The 26,021-nt window shown below is 39.8% G+C and overlaps 1 protein-coding gene and 1 long non-coding RNA gene across 12 annotated transcripts in view; one reads left to right on the top strand and one right to left on the bottom strand.

Moving 5' to 3' along the window:
• NFIA (nuclear factor I A) overlaps positions 1-19,098 on the bottom strand; it is a 346,615-nt gene extending 327,517 nt beyond the window's left edge. For 2 of the 11 annotated variants that reach the window (XM_026796581.2, XM_014270796.3), the window contains exon 1: positions 18,844-19,090. In XM_026796581.2, coding sequence (XP_026652382.1) covers positions 18,844-18,939 — 96 coding nt within the window. In that variant the 5' untranslated portion in view covers positions 18,940-19,090. Of the gene's footprint in view, positions 1-18,843 lie in introns of all 11 variants that reach the window. The other 9 variants (XR_012581251.1, XM_026796580.2, XM_014270799.3 and 6 more) reach the window with 9 other exon arrangements.
• Positions 8,343-19,089, top strand: LOC106629673 (uncharacterized). Its single transcript, XR_012581252.1, has 3 exons — positions 8,343-8,520; positions 15,005-16,554; positions 18,105-19,089. It is a non-coding gene; the product is annotated as an uncharacterized LOC106629673 (long non-coding RNA).
• Positions 19,099-26,021: the final 6,923 nt, after the last annotated feature.

The following is a 26,021-nucleotide window of genomic DNA, read 5'->3' on the forward strand; positions in this document are numbered from 1 at the left end:
AAAATAATATTTTCCTTTCCATGCACACACACACAAAAAATTAACTGCAGATACAGTTTCTCTCACATTTTAAAATCTTTTTAGTCACCTTTCTCTGTGTTTGTGACCTCCATAAGTACCAGGAGAGTTACTCTGCAGTTCCCTGCTGTGTACAGGTAGAAGAAGAGACAAAGAGGGGTCTTAGCAGTCCACAACATCCTGTCTTGGGGAAAAAGAGCTTTATTCCATATGTGCCAGTTCCTTGGCCTCTGACATCCTTGCTATTTACACTGATAGTAGAGATGGACCTTCCAAACATGTACCTGGATGAGGCCATAATAACAGGCCAGTGAAGGACAAAGCAGTACTTTAACTCCAATGAAAATCACATACTGGGGGCTTTTGTTTTAAAATGCCGTATTATGTTTTTCCCTGAACAAGTTTAATTCAATTTGGTCCAATTAAGAAAAAATCCCAAGCAACATATAAGTTACATGATGCCTTCTTCATGTCAGATCAGTGAAAAACAATCTTTGACAAGATTGCTTTCAAAACACTGCAAATGTATTTGGAAACCAGCATTTTTTTCTCTCTTCTGCTTGCAGGCTCCTTAAATGAAAACACTTTATGGAATAGGGTCTCTTTTTAGCTTGAAAACACAGATTTCTATCTCGTGTCTGAGTCTCCGTGGTGCCTCCTGAGCACAGCAAGGACTAGTTCAGAGGACAGATCCAAACCAGCATTTTAGAAATATAAACCCAGTCCTTCTGAGAAATAATCCATTCACTCCCTGGGAATATCAGAAAAGACAGAAAAGTGATAGCACTAATAATAAAAGCAAGAGCTGCTGTTATTAGTAGAAGACCTATACAAAGTGCACATTTAAATGAAGCTCATTTAAACATGCTCTGGTTTAATTAGATTTAGTTTAACCGCCTAAAAAAAAAATCCCAGCAGAACTTGTGGTGAGGCTTGGGCTGCTGCTCCCTGCTGTGAGCCCACCTGTTTCTGCCAGCCTCGCTGCCCTGGCACTCGGAAAATCCCGGGGCTGGCTCCGCAGGCTGGGGGGGGCGCAGGCGCCGCCTTCCAAACTGCCCGGACGCGATGTTTAAGGGGGAAAAAGTTCTTTTGAGTTAAAAAAATAGCTTTGGCTCCGATTTACCACGCTGAGAAAACAGAGAAGCAAATGCTTCTAAGCATCTAACTTTGCAAGACGGGAACAGACAAAATTTTAGGTGGATTTTTACACTCTGGAAAAGTAGTAAAAAACGACACTGTTTTAAGATAAACCTTCTCCCCAGTATAATAATTTTATATGTATATATTTTAAAAACCCCAAACCACACACAGAGATACAGCATATATTGGGAACGGTGTCTGTCCAGCTTTTGGCTACATATTTGAATGCAGGAAAACCCTTCCCCATGGAACAGTATCCTTCCCAGGGAGTGCCCAGAGCCTGAGCCGAGTCCTGAGGAAGCCGCAGGAAGCACCTTTGGTAGCACAGACAGGGCAGGCAGGAGACTCCCGTGAGCCACAGGCAGGGAACGACAGGGACTATTTCTACATAAACAAGCCCAGGATCAGCTGAAGTTGTTGTTCACTGGCAAATGAAAATAAAGAAACAATTCAGAATCAAAGGTGAGTCAAACAAAAAATATGTCCAATAAGAGGAGGCAGCCCAGACAATCAGTCAGATGCCAAAACATGTGACAGACCCAGAGGCAACTCCAAAACAACCAAACCAACTGCCTGTGAAGTCTGCCAAGGAGCCAGATGCTCCTGCTTAAAAATATCTTCCGCTGCCTTGGCATCTGCATTTTCTGCCTGCCGTCAAAAGAGGAGGGAGGGGAAAATGGGAGAGCGGAGCGGGAGTAGGGGTGGGGGGCAGCAACTAATAATATTTTTGCCATTTTCATTCTAAGTACTTCTGATTATTCATTTGCAGTTTGTCATCATGTCTCTGGAGAGCAAAACAAAACCCCAGCCTGGCACAGGCTGAGAAGGGAGAAACAGGCAAAGCCCTTTATGCAGAAGGGAAAAAATGAGGGGAAAGATCCAGTAATTCCACACTGCTGTGGGTGGCACGTCCCTGTTAAGGTGATAAAAAGCTAAAACTGCTGGAGTTGGTAGTTTACCACCTGAGAAAGTATCAGTGTGCCCACAACCCAGACAGAGCTGGGGACAGGATGCTGCAGCCTGCACACACCCCGAGGTGCCCCACGCTGTGTGGTGGGGATGAATGGGGAGTAAATTGTCCTAAATCAAGGTATTGCTGCTGTTAACCACAGCAGCGGGTTTTGGGTCACAGAGGCTGCAGGTGCTCACCAGAGGCTAAAAACACTTAATATTAACTTAGTGAATGAAGATACAAATTTTTGTTACCACAGTTGTTGATTAAAACTGTTAAATAAAATACATGTATTTTAAAAGTAGATTCTTCAATGGGCAAAAGTAAAAAAAAAAAAAAAAGCACAGCCAAAAAGAGAGAAATTTGTGCAATTTCAGTTACTGGAGGAACTGTAATGCAGAAAGTATTACCATATTTCACCTGTGTTGAAGGTCTTTCCCTCTTGTATGTAAAAGTTTTCAAAGGTGAATACACCTCTTCGGAAATTCAATCTTTGGTTGTGTTTCTTGATTCTTTGAGTGGGAATCAGGAATCCTGTATGTGGTCTGTCCCTGTGTCACAGAACAGATCGAAGCAAGAAATTTCTGTACTTTGGGGTGCCAGATGTGTCCCTCACTGCTCCATCCCAAGCAGAGCTGTTGGAGCAGCAGGGACTGAACAAGGCCAGGAATACAACACTCTGTTGGAGAGTGGCTTTACCTGAAAAGAGTGTTTGTTTTTGTGAGATAGAAATCAGAACATTATCTTTCTTCTGGGCTGCCTGGGTTGGGTTCTGAATCAGAGGGTTTGGGTCACCGGTGCTTTGGGGACTGCCTTGTATCGACACAGTTCAAAGCCAAAAACCTGGTACTAAATGAGCGCCGTATCAGAGACCATCGCTGCCTTTTAGAAAGCAAACAGCGCTGGAGGTCAGGCCGAGCACAACCAGGATATAATTGCACCCCATAAAAGTCTCAGAATGAACAGAGAGATTCCTTTGTGGCGTTTGACTCTCTCTCCCACTCGGATGCGTGGCGGTGTTTGTTTCAGGGCAAAGTTTCGCGCCGGCTGGTCGCCGGCAGAGAGGGCGAGCTCTGGGCTCGCAGCTTCTCTCGCAGTCCCTCGAGCAATCTGGCAGCCATGGGGCTGCCACCACCTTTTCTGCGCTGAAAGGTTCAGCTCCAAAAATCTGTGCTACACCTTGTAGCCTAAATTTTGCATACAGAACCCGTTTGCAGGGAAATGCAATCGCAGTAAATAAATAAGTAGCGGGAGCCAAAGCAGCAGCGTGGTGAATCGGCGGAAGAATTTCAAAGAAATGGGAAGAACTTGCGGTGACAAACGTTTCATGCGAGTCTGGTACTGAGATTGTAAGAATTTTGCATGTCTACATCAACTGACTGATAGCAAAGGAGTTTCTAGTCCCCCTCATGGCACACACAAATGTCTGTTAAAGACATAAATATTTAAAAACAACAGCTAGACTAAGAGGGTTAGCTTTCATTTCATCTAATTTGGCAAGCATTAGCTACACCCACCAGAAATCATTTTATTTTGTGTAATTTAATAGCAGATCTATTGTAGCATCGCAGTTTCTGACATGCCGAAACAAATCAATGTGGCCTTTTTTTAAAGCTGAGAATTAATACAGGGCTGTATTTCAAATGTTAGATGGAAATCAATAAAGATGAAAATCTTTCGTTTTTTGCCTTCCTGCATGCAATGCAGAGACTTTGATCCTTGTTCAAATATCTCTGATTTTTCACATCCCTCATGTTTGATCTGATTCTCAGGTGAGAATTATTGGCAGAACTTGTTAGAATTACACCTGCCAATGGCAGCAACATGAAATTATATAAACTGTACTGTGCGTGCCCTTTGGAGTCTTACACAGCAAAATAATATTCCCACAGAAATCAATCTGAGATTTTAATTTATTAAACCCTCTGTCTCTTCCCCCCCACCTTAAAGGGATAGATGGAGATATGGAGGAAGAAGCAAGATAACATCAAATAAAGCAGGTTTTGAATAGTCACGGATGACCTTCACAATATGCGTTTTGCAATTTTGGGTGGATTAGAGGAAACTAATGATGGCTTTGAAATGAGCTTTTGGATAAAGCTTGGGAAACTCTAATCATTACAAATCCACTACTTAAGAGAACAATTCCATGTAGCACACTGCAGATTTAAAGCATACATGTCTTATTTTCTTTCCTCCTCTCAACAAGCTTATTTTGCTTTCACTTATTCCAGTCTTCTTATAGGAACCCAGAGACTGTTTTCATTTTCTGCCATGCCTTTAAATTTAAGGGAGCCTATTTTTTTTTTTTTTTTTTTTTTGCCTGGTGTTGTCCTTACAGTGCCTTTTGCTTTTAGTTTAGGACTCATAGAGTTAACAGACTGGAAGAGAGAGAGAGAGGAAAAAAACCCAACCACTTGCATTAAGCCTGAAGCCTGTCACCTTTTCTTGGCAATTACACTGCTAATGGCTGGGTCCCAAGCAAAGTGGCAAAGAATATCTCTTCTCACGTTCCCAACTCACAGTGCATTCCCAAATACCAGATGGTGTTTTTGGAATCCGTTTCACTATGTTTGATATGACAATACTTTTGTATAATGTTAAATTATATATAACTATTTCAAATAGCCGATACCAGAACAAGGCTAGAAAAGGAATATTAGATGCAAGGAGGAAAGAGAGAAACTGAAGACTGAGGGTTTTCATCTCCTGTCGTATCTCGTGTCTCTCAGATTTTTGTGTAATTTGAACAAAAGAGGAAATAAAAGTGGTCCAACAGACGAGCTCTCACAGTGGTACTATACAGAAATGGTGTTGCTTCCTTCCCAGAATTTGGTGTACATCTTAGGCTGCCTGCCAGCTCTACAGGAGGCAAGTGCAAGATCATAAATAGTGCAGGGAAAGCAGGAAAAAAGAAAAGGGGGAAAAAACTCCGTCACTAGTAAAAAAAAGTCCCACCATTTTCCTTACAGATTTTTCCTTGAAATCTCAGAAAAAACAAGTGCCAGAAAGTTCAGGAGAGGTAAACTGGTACATCTCCATTAACCTCAGGGGAGCCGTGCCAGCTGACAGGGGCACTTGGCTCAAGATATTTAAGCTGAAATAACTTGGATCTATGGAGCAAGTCATCTATACATCCTGCTGAAGGTGAATCCAATCTTGCTTGCCCAGATTAGCGATTCCAGTTTTATATTAACACTGATAGACTTACAGGAGTTGGAAAATACCCATTGGAATCAGGCCTGCAGATTTAGTTGCAAAGCAATTCATCATGCCTAGACAGAAGTAGCTCAGTCATTCCTCAGGAGACAACCAAGGCCTCAACTTTAAGGGGGACAAACATTTTCCTTTTGTTGACTACACTGCAAACAGTGTCTTAAGAACAGGAAGGAAATGCACTACTGAGGCAAAAAGTATTCAGGATATTCAGTGTCCCATCAGTCTGACAGTGATGCCACTTCCATTATCAGAATCCCTTCCTGTAAATACTGGTTAGTTTTATGATTTCTAAACTGAAATTGTTCATTCTAATGTACCCAGGAACTTTGTTTTTTTCCATCCCTGTTTCTGCTCAAGGCACATTTTAACAACCAGCAAGCTTTCAGGATAAATGCTTACTAACAAAAGCACTTCCCAAGTCTAACTGCAACATGAATATTGAAACTATAAGGACAAAACTTCACAAGTAATTTGCCTAGTCGAATCAGTTTTGTTTCTGCATATGCCAGAAACCTGTCCAAGTGAAGGTTTCATTCATATGGCTACACACAAGCAACTCACCACATGAGTACTTACTTTTTACACAACAAAATACTGATTTTTCCCTCTTGATTACTCGCACTGCCAGCATACAGTAAAGATTATCAAGCCCTCAAAGGATCATACAGATCCAGTGACTACTACATAATTAACAATAACTTGTAGTAATGCATTTTAAGAGTCTTTTTAATGGGCATAGATGGCAGAATGTATAGCCCATCTTTCTTTGTCATCCTAGAAAAGGGGCCCCATGCGGAGCTGCTGGTTGCTGAGTGATGCTTTGTAGTCTGTACCAGACAGTTGCACAGTACCAGCTGCATTGGCAGGTAGCCGAAGTGCAAAGAGATAGCTGCCAAGCTATGCTATACAAAGGCAGCAGTGCCAGAGAGAAAGGGACCTTTGCATGAAGTCACCTTTGACCCTGAAGCCAGCATGGATCCCATATTCATCAATTCCAGACAATTGCATCTTTCATTCCACCACAAACTATGATTAGAAAGGGCCCGTTTGTGATAGTGATTGTTAGTTTACAGTTCCCAGAGATTGGATTATTTAATCTTTAGTTCTGTTGGCAGCAATATTTTCCCTAACCTTTTGTAGTGGTGTGCCAGTGATAATCTAACATATGTATATAGGGAGATATACACACACATACAGAGGCACCTCCCTTCCACATCAAAACCGGGTGAAGAGAGAGAGATGCACAGAAAAACCAAAGCACACAAAATTCACTTTGTTTGGCAATCACTGTGCTTATGGACATTTTGAGAATTCAGCCTGGAAAGTGAAGAGCACTGTGAGTGCAGCAGCATCTCAACTTCTGCCCCAGACTTGACTTTCCTGCTGGTTTTTTTCTGCTCTATGGGAAAGCTTTTGCTTTAGAATATTCAGATTATCAAAGGCCTTATTTTTTGCGTTCAACTTGCAAAATTAATTGCAGTATAATTTTTAAAAATTTTTCTATAAGTATTGACCCTTGCAGCACATGCAAAAATAAGTAGTTAAACATTTTAAATGGACTAGTGAGAAAATCACGAATGACAAACAAACCTCAGGGGAGTGGGGGGAGACAGAGCATGGAATAAAAGCAGCAGGGAAGTGTCTAAGCCTGGTTCCTGCCTCTGCTCTCCCGTGTGTCCAGCTTTGATTGTGTGAGTCTTATTGAAATCTGTTGCAGAGCTCACAAGGTGTGTGTGCCTGTCAGCACTTGAATCTCAGTAAATGGGTCTTCAGCAGTGAACTGCCCCCCTATCCTGCCCAAACATCACCCAGCATTTCCTCAAGCAGTAAAACAAGTCACACAATCAACAAGTAGGCAAAGAACATAAAGTGCCTGAGAATATAACTCTGAACAACAACTTTCCACATTGTTTAGCAGAAAAAAGGGTAAAAATGCCACCAGAGCCAAGTGAAGAACTAATGTTTGCAATTGGAAATAGAGAGAAAAGGGAAGGAAAAAAAAAAAAGTGAGTCTATAAAACTTTCATGAAAATATTTTTTGATCTCTTTTGGTCTGATCTCAGAGGTGTTGGCCAAAGGGGAAAAAAATCCCTCTACCTGAAGGCTGGCCGTATTGTGCTGCACCTGACTTCTGGCTCGCATGCGAGACCGTCTGTTCTTTATTTTCACTCTGTATGAAGCTAATGGAATTTGCAGTTGATTAACCTCAAATCTGGAGTAATGATCCAGCCTGGGACTGCAGCTGGCAATGCTGGGGCTATTTGTACTTCTTAACTGAGTAAGACAGCAACAAGTGTAGTGGCACAAAGGTAAAGATCCCGGGTAGATGGGTGAGTGTCAGGGGTGCCATAAAACGAGATGGGAACGTGACCTGAGAGTGCAGATCCTGTCCCCCCTCCCCACGAAGAGGTTGGAACATCAAGTCTTAGAAAAATTAATCACAAGATAATACAATATGAAGTATATGGCTACAATTATTCAATTATATTCCACAGAGGACGCTCAGACCACAAGATTTACCCTTCTTGCATAAGGAATCCATGCATTAGAAAAAGGTCATCTGTTTAGGAACAGTTTCTTTAGAAAAATTAGGAGCAGAGGGTCCTAAAAGTTCTCTACAACTTCTGTTTGCGTGAAAGAAAGTGAAGTCTTTGTTATATTGGCACCTGAAAATAAAATTCAGAGGCTTACACGGTATTGAGTCTATTTATTTGTTCTAATTTATGTTACTGTCTGAAATATGAAAAATCACAGCTGAATCACTGCAGATAAACACCACCAGAAGAGAATTCAAGCATTTTTTTTACTTAATAAATGAATTTCTGTTTTCTCCTTCACAATTGTTCAAAGCTTCAATGAACAGTTACACAAACGTGCACCAAACCTCAGAAGTAATTTAGTTTAGCAAGTGCTTCACACATCTTCGTTTACTGAACAATGTTACTTTCAAATCACGACAACATTCTTCCTTCCTCGCCTCATGACTAATACAGTGTTATTCAAGCCACTCCTCTTCAGACACTTCAGATCTTTACAAATCATTTCCCCAGCTTTACCACCTGATTTCTAATTAAAATTAAACGGAGAGAGTTCCTTCCACTGATGCAAATCCTGCAACCCCAGGCCAGTAACAGGCATTACACATTTTTTCTTTCCACGGCATCATTTGGAAGAGGAACTTCTACAAAGAGGTAGATAAAGCAAGCTGAGATGAGCTGTGCTTGGTCCAGAGCTCTTACACTGCTCATTGGAAAAATGTCTTAATGTGATGTAGTGAAAATAATTTTTCACTCTGAGGAAGATCATTCTTCTCATCCTATACAAGTCTTGTCAAATTAATGACTACTAGTGGACTTTCCTAACACTGTATTACTGTCTGTATTTTATTTATATATCGTGCATGTAAATATACATGTGCACACGCACACACACACGCACTGTGTGTACTATATGTCAACAACTAATCAAAAATTGTTTGCCCACAAGCATATGTGAAAAATTCATCTAAATAATTGTACATTTAATTTTTAATGAAATCCCAGTAATCCACCCAATTTACCAAACTCCTACTTAATATGAAACAGTGGCATGCACGGAGATGTCTGAGTCTTACACAGTGTGAGCATTTGTACCACTTCAGGCATCCTCAGTCAAGATTTATTAAAATATTATCTTGATTTGGAGATCACTGCTTTTACTTGTGTGCAGAGTGAAGAAGCATATGCTATATGAGTAACCCATAGTGTTTGGCTTAAAGGCAAAATAAAAGTCAGCAATAAATAAACAGTAAAAAACAGACTGCTGGGAGATGGAAAGACTCACAGTCTTTCCTGTCTTTAGTTTCCTAATTCTGTAAACCCTTATATTCACAAATAACTTTTATTTTAAAAAGGCAAGTACTTAAATTACAGCATCTTCAGATATTTTTAAAACCCATTAATTACCATCTAACACCCTTTCTGAGGTGAGTTTCTTTATTCTATTCCATACAAGGGAATGACGAGACATAAAGGAATTAAAGTGATAGTTTTGGCAGACCTGTACAGAAACCAAGGGAAACACATTGCACATCTGCTTGTGAGAACACACATTTAAAGCAGGCACCTGCATTTTTTAGGTGCAAACACCTTCAGCATACAAACAATTCCACACCAAGCTCATGCACACCTGTCCCAGAGTGTGCACCCAGAAAACTTGTTAGAACAAAGGAATCTGTAGCCATGAGCATGTGTATGGGAGTGCAGGTGTTTGGGTATTTCAGTCCAGAGTACATGAACAGATGTTTGCATCATATTGAAATTTTCACTATAGTCAGAACTCTGCAGCTCTGCTGTTCCACCCTTATCAGTCTGTATTTCTCATATTCCAGAAGGCCTTGTCTCACACTGCTTTTCAGGGTACAACTTCCATGTGTTTTGGCTCTAGCCCCTTATCCTCTTGCAAGGGAAAATAAAAGTCCCCAGCCTATCTATATATCTGTTCTTAGGCAGAAAATATCTCACTTTCTGAGTTATTCTAGATAAAACATTTTCTAGATAAAACATTTTTCTCATTAGGGCTTTGCGCTCTTTCCTGTCCCTCTGCATTTCACTATTGCAAAGATCTGGGCGTTTATGAAGTATTGGTTCCATGATCAAGGAGCAGATTCAAAAACTGGGACAAGTAAGAGAAAGGTGGATGCACCACTCAGAGATGAGGACAGCTGGTTCCAGGAGGCAGGTTAAGGTGCTGTGAAATCACACTTTGTCAAGTGGGAGAGACCAGGATGCAGGGCTGTGGGACATGACCAGTGGAGCACCAGGCTTTTCAGAATCCCTGTGCTGCAAGGGCACACTGTCAGCTTGGTCTTCATGTTCCTCCCCCGCCCCCCGTTTTCCTTTTCTCAGTTACACATAGTTTACAGCAAAGTTCCCTAAAATCTGGAACAGAGCAGGTGCAATCAGAAGTGCTCGCACTGCTGGTCATGGGGACATCTCATAGAGCTGCCACAGAGCCTTGCTCTGTTCAGCCTCTGCTGCTGTCCTGTGGCTCTTTGGCTTCCTGCTGTGGAGTTGCCTCAGTGCTGAATAGTTTGGGCAAATGAGGAACTGCTCTGTAATTCAAACCCTGCATCTGCATCCAAAGAGAGGAAAATAAACCACAAAGTTGTCTGTGCAGTTGTCCAGTTACTGGACCTGAGCAGTTGGTAGTCCATGTTAGTCCCATGAATGGGATTTTAAGTAATGGAAAAGAAACAACTTCAAGGAATTATCGGAGTAGGAAAAAAACCCACCATCCTGTGGTTCACTTTCTCTGCTCAGGTGTGATCTCTTCCTAATGCTAGGGAACATCCTCAGATCACAGCCTGCCCTCCCTTGAGTCTCCTTTACAGAGCTGGTATTGAGCAGCCACTCTTGGGTCCATCCTCTTCCTTCTATTCTTTACACTTTCAGCTCTTGACACAAATTTATGTTAGAAATTACCAAAGGTCACTGGTTGCCAAGAGCAAGGCCCTCACCAAAGGTTTCCCACCATTATAAGCCTCTGTCCTCTTCCTACATGCCCTTATACTTCCCTGGATGGTATTTCTCCCATTTTTCTGTGGAATACTTAGAAAACTTCATTAAGAACAAAAAGAATGGGTGCCCATAGAAAAATAACAAGTTTCAACAACTCTATGTGTCTTCATAATGAAAAAGTTGCATCCTAAAATCAGGTGATACAGTTGTAATTTGTAAAAGAAGTTACTATTTTCTTTAAAATTGTTTGAGCATTATTCATTGATTTCTGGACAAGAGGGAAGCCTTGTGTTTATCAAGTAGTGCCTTATGCTAATTTCATTACATGCACATGGCAGATAGAGAGCTGATTTCCTTCAGAGACCAAGGTAAAAGGAGAGGAAGCAACAAGTCCTAATTTGTCTAAACTATAAGTCCTCATTAGCAGCAGATCATGAGTAAAGTTGAATTTTACTTGTGTTTGCTTATAATCCTTGAAAACTTGCCCCCCATTTGTGCTGTTGTAAAACCCTGGTGAATCACCTTTCAGTCACTGCCCTAAATAATCCATTTAACCCATTCTTCTTAACCTACCCTCTTTCAAATAAAATCACAAAAGAAAATTTCTAGTAAAAAACCCTGGCAAAGAGAAGTGCACATGCAAGTTGTCTCTATTTGTTCCTGAAAGTAAATACAAATATTGACTGAATGATCAAATGAGACAGATTTTTTTCTTTTCTTACTGAACACAAAAGGTTAACTTGGGTCACATTGGAATACTCTTTATATTCTGTTGACATAAACCAATAAGACATGCTCTACTTTCCATTTTCTTTACCAGTATATTTCCATGCAGAATCAGGTTCAGACTAATTGAATTCCAGATTTAAAAAAAAAAAAATTATGGAAAAACTCCCCTTTAATTTACTCACAGACGCTCAGTTATGGAAATATTCTGTCAGTGACCATGTACACCCTGTGCCTTTTGAGTTAGTCGTGTTTAAAGCAGAAAGGCCTATTTGAGAGCACTGTTTGTGCTCTTAATTTCCACACTGCTCCTATTGACAACCTCAATCCGTGTGTGCGACTCCAATTGGGTTGTGAAATTAATATGGCTGTTTGCGTACATCAAGGGCAACCTGCACTCCTTTGAAAGCAAGGGCACTGCAATTATGGGTAGTAAGAGCCTACAAGCTTATAGTGCCATCTGTACTATCCAACACTTCCACCCATCCCTACTTGTATTGCTAACTTTGTGTTTCACAGCCTCTGAAAAAAAAAACAAACCACCAAAGAACAACAGATACGCTTATACAGGCAAAATATTTTGAATCTCACTCCACTAGTCAACACATCTATTTAATCTGTTCTAATGATTTTTATCTTGCTGAGAATTACTCTTCATTAATCTCCTCTATGGAAAATAGATCCAGAGATCTCCATTGCAGTGAATGTAAGGACTGAAACCTTTGTGTAAAAGAGCTACCGCAGGTTTGTGCAGCACCTGATCCTCACTGAGACTGGCTTCTCCTGCTCCAAGATCAGTTGAATTTCTTGGGAGTATGGCAGGACCTCTGCTGTTTGTGGGTGAATAGAGTATGAGTGTATTTCATGTGCAAAGTGTGTGTTTGAACACATACAAAGAAATCGAACACCCAAAATGAGCTCTGTAATTATTACCTGCAGCACTTGCGAAAGAGGTTCCTAGTCACACTCATGGAAATAACAAAGATATTATCAGTCCAAACCATGCTGTTATGTACCAGAATATTTGTCTTCAAATGTCAATGACGAAACAACTCTATTCACCCTAAAATAATATTTAAATATTAATCAGTGTGAGTGACCACATCTGAGGGAGAGGGATGCTTCAAGCAGCACAGTGAGATTCTTTTCACTCTGGGATTAAAGCATGGGAACATTTTAATAAACCAAAAATGTTACCTTTTTTCTCTCATATGAAGTTTAGGAAAGCAAATATCTATTTCCTTTTTTTGTAAAAAGTTTTGGATTGTTTGTACGGAAACTACAGGGATCTTTGCAGCAAAAAGTTTCAGAATATTCTTTTATTTTCATCTCCATTTGCACTATACTCCCAATATAGTGAGGGACTTGCCAAAAGTATAAAGGCCAGACTGCTAGAAGCCATCGCAAGCATCCCAGTACGTTTAAAGATCCAGTGCTGGTGTTTAAACTGGAGTACAGGATTAGGTTCAAATCGAGATGTTAGATCTTTCAGGTAGTCACTATTTTCTCTGGTTTTAAACACAGTTTTGACACCTTCTGATCTCAGTTCAGCATGCAAAATTAAATGATGGTTAGTGGGAGCACAAAGACCCCTCAGGTACAGCTCAGACTGAGCTTGGAAGTTCTCCTGTTCATCCTTCACCACACAGACCCTCCAGATCGTGCTGTTACTGACTTTCCCAGCTATCACAATGATTTCACAACCAGGGGCATGATGAGCTCTGGAAATCAGACATGGGGATCACTAGCAGGAATGAGCTGGCCCTTAAGGGGACAAAGCTGTGCCCTTCCTCCTGGTGACACAGATACCTACACAATGTCCTCCTCCCGGCCAACGCCGAGCGAGGACCTCGCGTCTCCAGCTCCTGGCTCAGTGGGCAGGACTAAACAAAGTTTTTTTGGATAAACGGGCTTTTCTCTCCAGCCTTTCCTCAGACTGTCCCACAGCTACACTGTCGTGTCACAACAGATGTGGAAGTTTCTGAAGAGAAGAGGGTTGAACAAGGGTTAACATGGCGCTTTCTCCTCTTACTAAAATGATGTCATTTCCCTCCCCCTCCCCGAAAGTATCTGTTGCTTGGTTGTTTACATACTGAATTTAAAATCTATATTATAGACCTGCGTGACTTAAAATGGAATGAATTCTCATACCTGAAGACATTTGTACAAATTTAATTTCAACTTCCAGTGCTTCACTGTTATTAAAAAATATTTGATTTTACCTGCAAATTGCCCATTTTCCCCATTTTCTATACTTTCTCCACAAAAATAAAGACTGAGAAAACGGAAGTACTGATACACTGTAGAAATTGTCCCAATGAGTTTATAATCCAGTGTGAGTTACACAGTACTGATAAGTAAAGGAAGTTCAACCAGACAGTTTAATCCTCCAATTTCCTGTCTTCTAATCAGCCACTGACTCCTCTGGCTTTAAATTAGAAACATTCATGGCAATATTCAGGACAGGTGAAGGAAAAAAGAGTAGCAAACAACCGAGACAAATACTTGTGAGCAAGAGGAGGCCACACATAGAAAATGAATACAATGTAAAGTATATATAGTGGTGCACTGAAGTGTTTAAGCTATACAGAGAATTTAGCAACTCTGATAGAGAAGGAATAATTTTATTAAAAATATTTATACAGCAGCTGAGCAGCATATGAACATACAAGAGTTACTGTATAAAACAAAGGAAATCCATGCTGCAATGTTACACTGTTCACACTTTGTTATTTTTATAGGGACAGGAGCAGGATAATTATTGCTACATGTATGCCTTTTGATATACCATAAATCATAAGTAAGAAGCAGAAATCAGCAAAGCCACGGACGCTTCAATAACATGTGGGGATTACCATGATAAAGTTGGACTGAAAGTGCGTATAGATACGCTCAGTGATTTAAACAAAAGATACTTTTTTGAGTATTTTGGCAGTGCTAATTAACTTTCCATATGATGAAATTGAATATTTATTAGATGCGCCATCATTGTTATTTTCATTTGCAATGATATTTATAGTGAGGATTCTATTAATTCTTAATTGATGGAAACGCTAGCAACATTTTGACATTTTCATATTTTGTAAAATTGCATTAATTACCTGAGTAATTCCAGCTATTCCTCTGAATAAACAGAAGTGTGGAAGAAAAGTAGTCACCAAAAGCTTCAGTGAAAAAATGTTAAGAACCTTTAAAGTAACTAAATTACCATTTTAAATCTAGGCTGACTATTTTTAATAAATTCTGGTTTCACTCATGGCTTCAACAGAAAATAAAGACATTCACACTGAACTGTGGATCGAGAGCGGGATAGTAAAATTAGAAAATAATTATTTTGGAAATGACTGGAAGATCTGCTTTAACTGTCGCATTCAATAACAGCAGTTTGCTCATACATGGAGTCATTTGAAATGGCTTCTTATTTATTAATGAGGCTTTTTTTTCCCTTCAGATGTTTCACAAAGAGCGCAGTTTGGGGGTTTGAAACTGTTTGGATGGAGATAACTCAAATTATGGGTCCAGGCTGGAATTCAGTTGCTCAGGTGAGCAAACCTGGAGTCGCTCCACTCCTCCCAGTGCAGTCACTTCAGGCTGGTGGCAGCGAAAACCTTGAGCAGAATTTGGCCCAATTTGGGGTCTTTAGTTTTGTTTTGCCATGGAGGATTTTCCCTTCACTATATACCTTTGCTGCACATCTATTTCAATAACCCCATGCAAAGGAATTTTGCAGACAATCCCTCATTAAACATATTACGGTCACATCATACTGGCTTGCTAGAGCAAATAATTAAAAAAAATAATCAGCTTGAAATAAATGTTTATAAAAGTAGCACAGCTGCACATATTTGTTACAAATGCAAGACAGAGTACTGAAACTTTTCTATGACTAACCCTTTAGTGTCTCTATGACAGCAGCAAATTTCAATTGAAAGGGCCAATGAAAACAAAATAATGATCATTTTTCCAACAAATTCACCTCGTTTCTTCAGGCTCTTATATCGGTTAAATTATTTGCTATTTTATATGTATTTTCAAAATAAATATAGCTCCTTCTTACACAAATTTACAGCATTTGGGGGGAATTTTATGCTAAAATGTCACATTACAATATTGACAGAATAATAACTGTTTCTGCATTTACTTGATTAAAGCATAAAAAAGTAGATTAGGTGTAAGAGTGCCTTAAAACAGTGGAGACAAATGCAGTTATTACGGAAATATACAAATCCTACAGCTTCTACTGAAATAGTTTGAAACATTTACAACTGTCTGCAAGAAAGAGAAATAACATTTTTTCTTTTACTTTGACCTCTTGCTATTTTGGCAAGTAAGATAAAATATATTAGCCATTCCATCAGATGGCTGGGGAGAAAAACTAGCTGTGATGAGGAAAAACGAATTAAAGGAGCATTAATAAAGATTATCTATGAAAGAAAATAAGGTCAAAATTAGAACTCTGCATTTTAAAGCCACCTTTCAAAATTGCAAGCTGCTTTGCCCAATGCTAAAATCCATTCATTTTACTAATCATGCAATCAACCAATCTCCATTATCTCCAGAGCTGGCTATAAACATGCTATAGACTGGGGTGAAAGAGGGAGAGTGTGAGGTTGAGAGACAGAGAGAGGGAAAGAAAGAAAGGAAGAAAGAAAGAGAGAGAGATTACTACACCCAGCCTTTTATAAAGCCGTTTCTTTCATTATAACAGGTCTTTTCATCCCAGTGACACAGAACCTTTAAATTTGGGCATAATGCTCCAGTACAGTGCAGAGCTATAGCTTCAAATGGATTTAGAACCTGCTCCAGAAAAAAACCCAACTCCCTCGCCTGACACACAAATTGTTTACGATTCATTAAAAAGCAAAATTGCATATCCCAGTGCTGGCAGCTGAGTCCATATGGGTGCAAGGGGTATTCACTCATCTCTTTGTATGCTGGCAGTACCAAACCGAAGTTTAGCACAGTGCAGCTGAGATTTTGTGCAGCCAGACGATGCATGAGGTAATTTTCAAAGCTTTATTTGTCTTTAAAACATTAAAATCTGCTCTCTAGCTTACTTTTGATGAAAAGAATGTGGCAAATGGGATGAGGTTTGGGGGGGGGGGTAAAGAAAATCTATTTTTGTTGTGTGTTTTAGATTCATTATGTATGAAAAACTGCTTATTACTCCATCAATAATTGAAACTTTGTACGAAAATTATTTGCAATTAACACATCTATTGTAAAGATCTTGAATTATTCACTTCAGCTAAAAATAACATCTCTTATCGACCGCAATTCTACAAAAAAAGGCTATTTAAGTGATTTTTTTTTTCTGCTAGAAAATAAATGGTGTGACGTTCAAGTTTAAGGAGAACTTTCTGCAATGTTTAATCTAAACAACAGCATGTGTGGTTATAAAACTGTTTATTTTCAGGCAAGTGCATTACTAAATGTTTCCAGGATTTTTACATATTATATTCACAGCACTAAAACATCTGTGAAGTAGATGTGACTGAAATGAAACTTCTTGGACACTTTCTCTAGAGTGCTAATAACTGCCTAGTAACATTTGAGGATACTTATTAAATAATAAACACGGACGTACCTCATCATAAAAAGCAGCCGATAGACAATAAAAGAGGAGTGGTAATAAAATATACAAATGGCTTGGAATAAGGCAAAATTGCAGCATGATATAAATCTTGTGGCTAAAACAGGTACTTGAAAAACTTTGTTTTGAAAACGATAAGTAAAAATCAATAGCCTTATTTACAGGGGTTTAACAAGCTAAAAAAAAAAGTCACATGAATAATCAACAGTTTATGTGCATGCAAATACCCCTTCCCCCTCCAACTTCTCCTGGCAGAAAGTCTAATTGGAAAATCAGTACTATAAGTAAAGTGGTTAGCCTTCCCTATTCCCATTAACCAAACACTGCATGTTACATTTCACTGGCAACCGCTGGCAAACCTCTAATAGACGCTTAAAAAATTAAGAGTTTAGACAAAAAAAAAAAACCAAAACGGAAAACCCCGAGCCCAAACACCTTTAAACACAAGCCACATGATATACACAATGGCTACCACCAAGCTGCAGAATAAAAACCTTCCGGATCTCACTTTTAAAAGTCTTTCAAGTCCTCTGAGGTCTTAAACTTTCCAAATGATACCAAAATTGGTCCGGGGCGGCGAGGGGGAGGGAAAGCCCCCGACTTGTTTCAGCGTATCATACAATGAAAGTGATCATGCCTTGTTTTGTAATTCCACTCGCCAGTCCTTTTTTAACTGATATCTATGTGAAATGAGCTGAGGTTCACGGTCCAGTTAGGAACGGATAATACATTCATTGTCCTGGCAGCAAACTTTTCCTCTCACTGGAAGAATTCACGCTTGCCACAAGAATAATAATTACAGAAAACTAAAAATGCGCTGCTAACGAATTAATCCCTAACGGACAACACGCTAACGAGGGCAGTAATGATTTGAGGACTCTCTTCCTCGCAACAGGACTTGCATCTTCTGCTACAATGGGCTATTGTGCATCCTCCTAACTCACTATACCTCTTATAGATTCAAGATGTCAAAGGTTGTCTGGCCCGGCTGACCATGACATGCTAGTTAACTCGTTCTACGGAGCACGTTGGGACTTTATTGAAACTTTAATTGTGCCCAAAAGCAGCTAGAGCCAGACTATGTGGGATCTGTAACACATGGCTCCAGGTCAGCACAGCCCGGGAACCTGTTCTAACGCAAACAAGCGGAGGGAAAAGTTAGACCGGGGTCTCGGATGAACGGCAGCACCTCGCAAACCGCGCTCCTCTCACACGTGATGATTTTACACCACGCCACGACCGCACCGTTCCAGGCTTTTACAGGGATCGACTCGCTTTGTAACGGACTGAACTTTCCACCTTCCCTTTTTACAAAATACTGCATGGTGAAAAATGCACGCGCACATGGACGCTGGAAAGCAGCAGATAAAATAAAACAAACTGAGCGTTAGGCAGCCGACTGAGACAAGTTACTCTGCACAACAAGGCTTTTTCAAACTACTTCTTTGCATACTTTTTTTTTTTTTTCCCTTAAGGAGAATTGAAAAAGCTTCCCTCTGGAAACTGTAGTGCACATTAACAGTCTCCTGTTACACAGGGGAAAGCACACAAGTGGGACAAGTGTGAGGCTGCTCTACTGAAGAGTGTGAAAAAAATCAAATGTTAATTTGATAAATGTGAGGTCTGGGACATTTTGTCAAAGAGGGAGGGAAAGTAGAAAAGGGAGAAAAAAAAAAGCAGCCCTGCTGCCAACTCACCATCCACCAAGTTCTGGCCGAGATGTCGTAGCAGAGCTGCCATTTGATGGAGCCGTCGGAGGTTTTCCCTGCCATTATGCTGTCAGCAAGCTTCATCTGATGCTAACTCACGGGAGATAAGACACCTAATTGAGAAAACATTTGCACTGGCATGTTGGGCAACATGTAGCCCGGTCCATACCATATGGAATCATGGGTAAAAAAAAAAAATCTCCTTGACAATGAACCAATCTCTCACAGACCCAGTGGCAAGGTGAAGTGGAGATGAAAAGTCATCTGCTCCTAGCACTGTCTTCTCCTCTCTCTCTCTCTCTCTCTCCCTCTCTCCCCCCCTCTCACTCACTCTTTTTTTTTTTTTTTTAAATAAGAACCCACTGCTCAACATCAAAGAGAGGCGGTCAAAATTAGGGCTTCATCACTCAGATGATTTTGGTCTGCAAGGTTTTTCTTTCCTCTTTTTTATTTTTTAAGAAGAATAAAGAGATTTAATAGGACAAAGGCAGGTAGTGGACTGTGGAGGGAGATCGCCACAGGCTATTAGCCTAAAATTTCTGCTTGACAGATGGAACTGCTTAGAGACTATCATGCAATGTTTTGGGTGTTTTTTTTTTAAAAGACTTTCAGTCTGATTCAGTATCTGTTTATCGCAGCTACTTTTCTCATGTACGTGACTGGGGGGGAAAAGACTGAGCAAAAAAAGAAAAAAGATTGTGTCTTTCTTTCTTTCTTTCATAATTGTGCATATAATAATTTAAGCAGTGAAAGGCAAAACTAAAGTATAAACTGTCCAAGTTAATTTCTTGATCAAGTGATAGACGCTTTCTGATGGAATCGAATGATCTTTCATGGTTTTTGAGACACTCAAGTTTTGACTATTTATTGCTTCTTGATTTTAGCTATTAGATCATATTGTTTAAATGAATGACTTTTCATATGAACGTTCAAAGTGCCCTCTAAGAACTGAACAGTTCCCTTTTAATATGCTTGTAAAATATCATTTTGCTACAACATTTTTTAAAATGTGGTTTTAATGTTACATTTCTTAATCCCATCAGGTGACAGCTGCCAAACTCACAGAGGTTTGTTTCTCTCTCCTGCAAAACTTCTCTGCCACACTCAAAATTTACAGCGAGGAATTGACAGATAACTTGGGAAAAGACAGCCCCAAAACAAACTGCTTTGAAAAGTTATGAAATCATGTTATTGTCTGATATTAAAATCTTTTCCTGCCTAGCAAAGCCAGAGATAATCATAGATTTTCTCATCTCACTTTCCCACTTCTCCTGGTGCACTGTAAACCCAACTGAAGTACTACTTTTGTGACAGCTGACTATTAAGCAGGCAGTGAATGCTTTCCATTTAAATCACCCCGCTGTGTCACACGGAGCGACGGTTGCTCGGCTGTGACCACCACAGTCCCTGACAGGGCACTCCAGCCTATACAGTAGAGCCTTTCCTCAAGTGCTCAAAAAAATGAACTTCTGAACTGGCAAACACACTCTTGCCAGGAATATTTCTTGGGGCTGCGGAGCTATGGCTGATACAACTCGCTCACTAAGAAACAGCTACACTCCGCAAATCTTTTTTGTGATTTAGACACAAGAGGAAAATGTATTAAAAACATCCACTCGATTTTAAACAATATTCGTTTCTGTTTGTATCAGCAAGAGGAGCTCGTGGGTGCACAATTCTTGTTTGGATTATTTTGTGTATCAACTGTTGTTTAACTATTTGGCTATAGCAGAATTGTAATTCTGGGCTGCACAGATTACAGAACTGCCATTCAGTACAGAACAGAACTAACTTTTATTGAGCTTCAATAATACCCTTGCATTTCTGTGATGTGCGAGATGATAAGCAAATGATTTAGTGTAAGCACGAACTGCTAATGTAATATGCAGGGGTTTGGGTTTTTTTGCCCCAAATTTTACAATCTGTTTGGACTAAATATCAGTGAAGATCTATGCTACTACAGAATCCCAGTTTGCACTTCTAGCTCCAGATAACAGGTACAATCCCACTGCTATTTACAGAAAAGGGTCTGACTAGCATGGGAAGTGTTAAGTTTTATTTTGAGTCCAGAAAAAAAATATGGACACTGTGCCAGGAACTGTCCTTGCTCTGGCTAGCCAAAGTATTTATTGTCTTCTGTTACTGCAGGTTTGCTAACACTACCTGTCCTTTCAGTCTCACTGATTATTGGGAAAAAAACTCCCTCTCCAAATAGTCACACAAAATATAAAGCAAAACTCTTAGTAACAATCAGCCTTGAATTGGTGTCAGATTCAATTTTCTGCTGCTCTCTCCGCTCCTATCTCTCAAACCCATCATCTTACCCGCCCTGCTTATTATTTATTTAGTATTTCATACCCAGTTGTGCTGCATGTCATTCCAGGCAAGTTCTGATAAATCTGTATTCTATATGGGTTTTTAGCACCTGGTGTAGTTAGAGATCTACTGACAAACTTTCTCTGGATTGCTGTATTAACCACTTCTTCCTATACCAACATATGATTTTACCTCCCAATATTAATTGTAAACACACCAACTAAATATTTTTTTTAGAACATACACTTTTCAGATTATGAATGACAGAAGCATGAAACCATTTCCTTCCTGACAGTGGAGTGGTTATGTGCAAAGAAATGAGGAGTGCTGTTGGTTAACAGCGTTTTAAATTCAGAACAATTAGGTGCAGTTAACTTTGCCATTGTTCTTTCTGATGCTGGGGATGGTGGGTTCTTACCCGTAGAGCAATTACTCCTTTCATAAGCGGCTGTTGTTAATAGCATTAAAACAAGATTAAATACAACATGTTAAATATTGCAATTATTGTGGAAAATAAAATTATTTGGTGAGCATAATGGGGAGCAAATCAAGCATTTAACATGATCCAGGAAATGCTACTCCAAACAATTGCATTTGTTTTATGCAATTTTTCCCCTTTGATTGCTGACAGATGCCGTTTTGGAAACAAACATCTAAGTAGTTTTCCTTCAATCAGGAAAAAAACCACACACCAGAAAATGGCTACATGTTTTGAATTTAACTCTTGTCAATCAGCATTCTGCACAACACTCCCTGTGAATAGTACTGGGACAAAACGATGCCTTCCAAAGACTAATAAGCAACAAAGATATTTGCTTCTAAATCAGATCTGTTCCGAAGGAAGAAAAGCCTTTGTGTAGCATTGACATTTGTGCAGATACAGCTGCAAAATAAAAATGCTTGCAGTATAGTGTGGTATTTCATGTTGGAAATAAGTTAGGTGTGTATGTTGCGGGCTACAGGAGATTTGTCTTCTGACAGCTTTAGGCCTCAAGCAATGGATTGAAGCACTTGCCAGTTTCTTTCTGACTTCCTACTGGAGAAGTGGCCAACTACCCACAAATAATTTGCTCATTTGTTGAGCAGAGTTACCTGCTGCAGTTCACACAGCACGAGCAGGCCCCTCTGTCTTCCCTTAGCCACAAGTTTGGATGAGGATATTGTTGTTCCTATCAAGTGCATGGAAACAGGAAAGAATGCTAAAAAAAGGCTAATAAAGTATATTGATTCAGATGACTGTATCAAGCTGGCATTTTACAGTCTACTGGAAACCAAATGCATGAGAGCATTAGAAATGTTGGCATAGTGGGTGGTTTCTCCAAATGTTGGCTTCTACTGTTCACATCGGTAAAAGAAACGCAGTAGAACTGCGGGCAGCTCCCAGTGCCAGACACATCTTTAGGATCTTAGACCTCGTTATTAGATTATCTATTACTTGTACAGTACCCATTGCCCATTAACCCTCTCTTTGTTCCCTTTGCCTCCCCCTATTTCTTCAGTTGCAATTGCTCAGAACGTTTTCAGCTCATTGCACCAGTGTGATTTAGCTCTGTTCCTAATTTCGGAGGCGCTTTCCTTGGGAAGCCTCAACTTCGAAGAGTTAGGAGAAGGATTTCCTTATCTCAAACAGCGACAATTAGTTCAAGAGCCACGTGAGAGCAGGCAGTTGATTTTTGGGCATCCTCTTAACTGATGCAAAGTTGCTGACAAGAAGTGTGCTCTAGCTTTTGGAAATCCTATAATCCTGGCTTCAATCAAGAGGATCTGCTGTTGCTGAAGGCGTAAACAAGAAGAGAAGCAGCATGTGACCACTGCTGCTGCACCTTCAAGGACTCCTGAGCCAAAAGGAGTGCAATGGTAAAGCTTCTACTGGTTGCTTAATGTTACACACACATTTTGGATGCTCTTCCTGAATTCAGGGAAAGTAGTCCTTTGCCCTCTGCAGGAAAAGTTGGGTTTGGACTCTGCATTTCCCCCTGTAGCTCTGTTGTGTGTGTTTCTCCCTGCTCCCCTCTCACTCCTCTGATTTTCTTCCTACCATCTGTATTCCCCTTTTCCCTCATCTGAAACAAGCATCAAGATCTTGTTTCTGACAGAACGGTCTGTCAATATGGAAACACACTGACATCACAGACAGTGCTGTGACTTCATGTCTGAAAGAAACAGGAGGAACAGATGAAAGGACTGAAGGCGAAGGAATGACACATACAAACATTTTTAAAAAATAAGTAGAAATTCTTCTCTATCTACCCAAAATGCAAAGGAACATAAACCAGATTTATTTTTAAGTCTAAATATAACCAACTATTTCCTAATCTGTGACCATAACTCAGTACAACATTTCAACATGCTCTTCACCCATGAGAGGTCCCTGTCCCCCAGGAGCGCACACTTGGCTGGCTCAAGGCCTGTGTGACAGCCAAAATGACCTCAAGAAGGACTGAGCAGGGTCTTAAAAAAAGACAACATCAAGCATGTATTGAGAGAAGCCTTTAGAGGGAAAGGAGGAATCCTGCCCTGGACTAATCTGTACCATCTAAGTAAATGCAAATTCATAGAATTTGAAATGAAAGTATTCTTTGAAATCACAAAGTCAGCTTGGATGCAGCTGGATCAAAGGTACCATTGCCTCAGTGGGGTGGGGCTATAGAACATGCCCAGAAAATACTGTGTGTACAGGGGTGGAATACTTTCTATGATTTTTTCTCCTTAGAATTAATATTAACAAAAGGGCATAACCATTATTTCTATTACTAGCACAGGTTTTTTTTGTAGAAGAATTTGGGACAGGTTAAAAGCCCCACACTTCCTTTACTATTTGAATTATATATTTTGGGTTCCAGCATTAGAGGGCATGCAGAAGATACTGCTTTCCTGCCATCTCCAGAGCTACTGCAACCCCTTAATAAGAAAATTCATAACTAGTAGGAGAAGAGCTCAAGAAAACTAAAAGGTTAATATATTCTAACTAGATGTTGGGTATAGAATGTCAGATCTGTCAAATTTCATTACAGTTTGGTGCTCAATGAAAAAGATTTGATTTCTTTTGCCACTGTCCTACTATGTTCAAGTCACACAGTGCCAGCAGCAACCAGCCAACGACCACAGGCTGGCACTGAGCGGGCCCGAGTGGGAAGCCAGCCGCAAGGACCATCTGTTTCCGATTTCTAGCGAAGCCAAGATGTGCAGTGAAGTGCATTCCATTCACCCAGCCAGCCTTCTCCCTGCTCAAGTTATTAGTGTTACAAGTGAAATTATCTTTTCCAAACAGCGGGGGAGCTATAATCCTTATGGAACAAGGCTTTAAAAAAAGGGGAAAAAAGAGGAGGGGGGGAAAAAAAAAAGAAAAAATAAAAAGGACAGAAAAAAGGCCCCCCAACACTCCCCCCTCTTCAAACATCTTTTGTCAAAGTTGTCGATGACACTGTTTGTAAATTTAATTGCCATGTTCACGGGTTTTATAATTTTAAAGGATGTTTTATTAAGAACTATATTCTCTTAGGGAAGAATGTGTATGTCAGTTCACGGGCTCTAATGTAATAAACCATTCAAATAAATTTAGAGGGTTATTTATGAATAAAGTTAAAAATGACAAGATGAATGCTCATTTAAGTCTCTCTAACATGAAGTGCCTTGAAAAACATCATAGGTTTAGAAGTATAATTTAAAGTGCGAATGCATAAACAGCGCTAATTACATGCTACTTACATTGTTTCAATATGTAATGCATATGTTTAACCTCGCAGAGGAAGGATTGGTCTTGGCACAGCAATCGTGGGGATTTAAGGGTATGCTAAACTGATAACTGTAGAATGAGCTCTGACACAGGATATTGGTCTCCTACTGTTACCTAAATGCCAGGTGAAACCAAAGGATTTATAGGAGGGCGGGTGAAAAGGGGGAGGGGGAAAGAAAAAAAAAAGGCTACACAATGAAGTGAAACTGAGAAGTTTATTTTCAAAGGGGGAAACATTTATCCTTTGACACCATTCCATTCCGGTGACTTTATTTCTAATATACCATGAGATTAATGATGTGGCTACTGTCACTGTGTCTGATGAACACTGGCAGAGCTGTGGAACAGTTGCTCCCCCTACTATTATTGGACATATTTGTAAATTGGCATCTATATGATGAACTCATTCTGTGTGCCAGCCAATTGGAAAAAATCTTATTCAGGAGGACAGAGTTTTTATTTTCCTATTGAATTCTATATGATAGCCAGTTGGTTTAAGATTGGCTGATAGAATTTTTTTTTAATTAACAATGTTTGATAATTTTCATGTCATATGATAATCTCTATATGACTCTTAGGCAAATCAGTTGTAGATAATTAAAGAAGTAAGTTATCATCAGGAAAAAGATCCCTGACATACCAGAAGTGGGCCAGAAGTATTTAAGTCTTTGCTTAGGGAGGGCACAGTTGCTGAACATTGCCATAATGATTCACTATCCCATCCCGAAAGGATTCATTAATTCTAAAGTAATCCCATTCTAAATGAAAATCCAGAATAGCTTGTTCCATTCATTTTCTTAGTCTCTTTCAATCTATTTTTACAGTCTAAAACTATTTTAATGAGTGGATGATATAACACATAAAATGCAACTGTTGAGTCACCTGAAACCTGATTATGAGATGAGCTTCTTCTTTGGATTTTATTTTTTCCTCTGTATCTTCAGAGGTGCAACTGGACACTGATAATCTCTGTTCCAGGACATTATTTGAGCTATGGCTAAGCTGATATTAACACAAATCATAACCTCATTCCAAATTTTCTGTGTATCCAGAAACATCTGCTATAGCTGCACATGCTGCCCAATTTTAGGATGCCTTGTTTTGCCAGGCTGTC

This window comes from Zonotrichia albicollis, chromosome 8 (assembly GCF_047830755.1).
Source record: "Zonotrichia albicollis isolate bZonAlb1 chromosome 8, bZonAlb1.hap1, whole genome shotgun sequence".
Classification (NCBI taxonomy): Eukaryota; Metazoa; Chordata; class Aves; order Passeriformes; family Passerellidae; genus Zonotrichia; species Zonotrichia albicollis.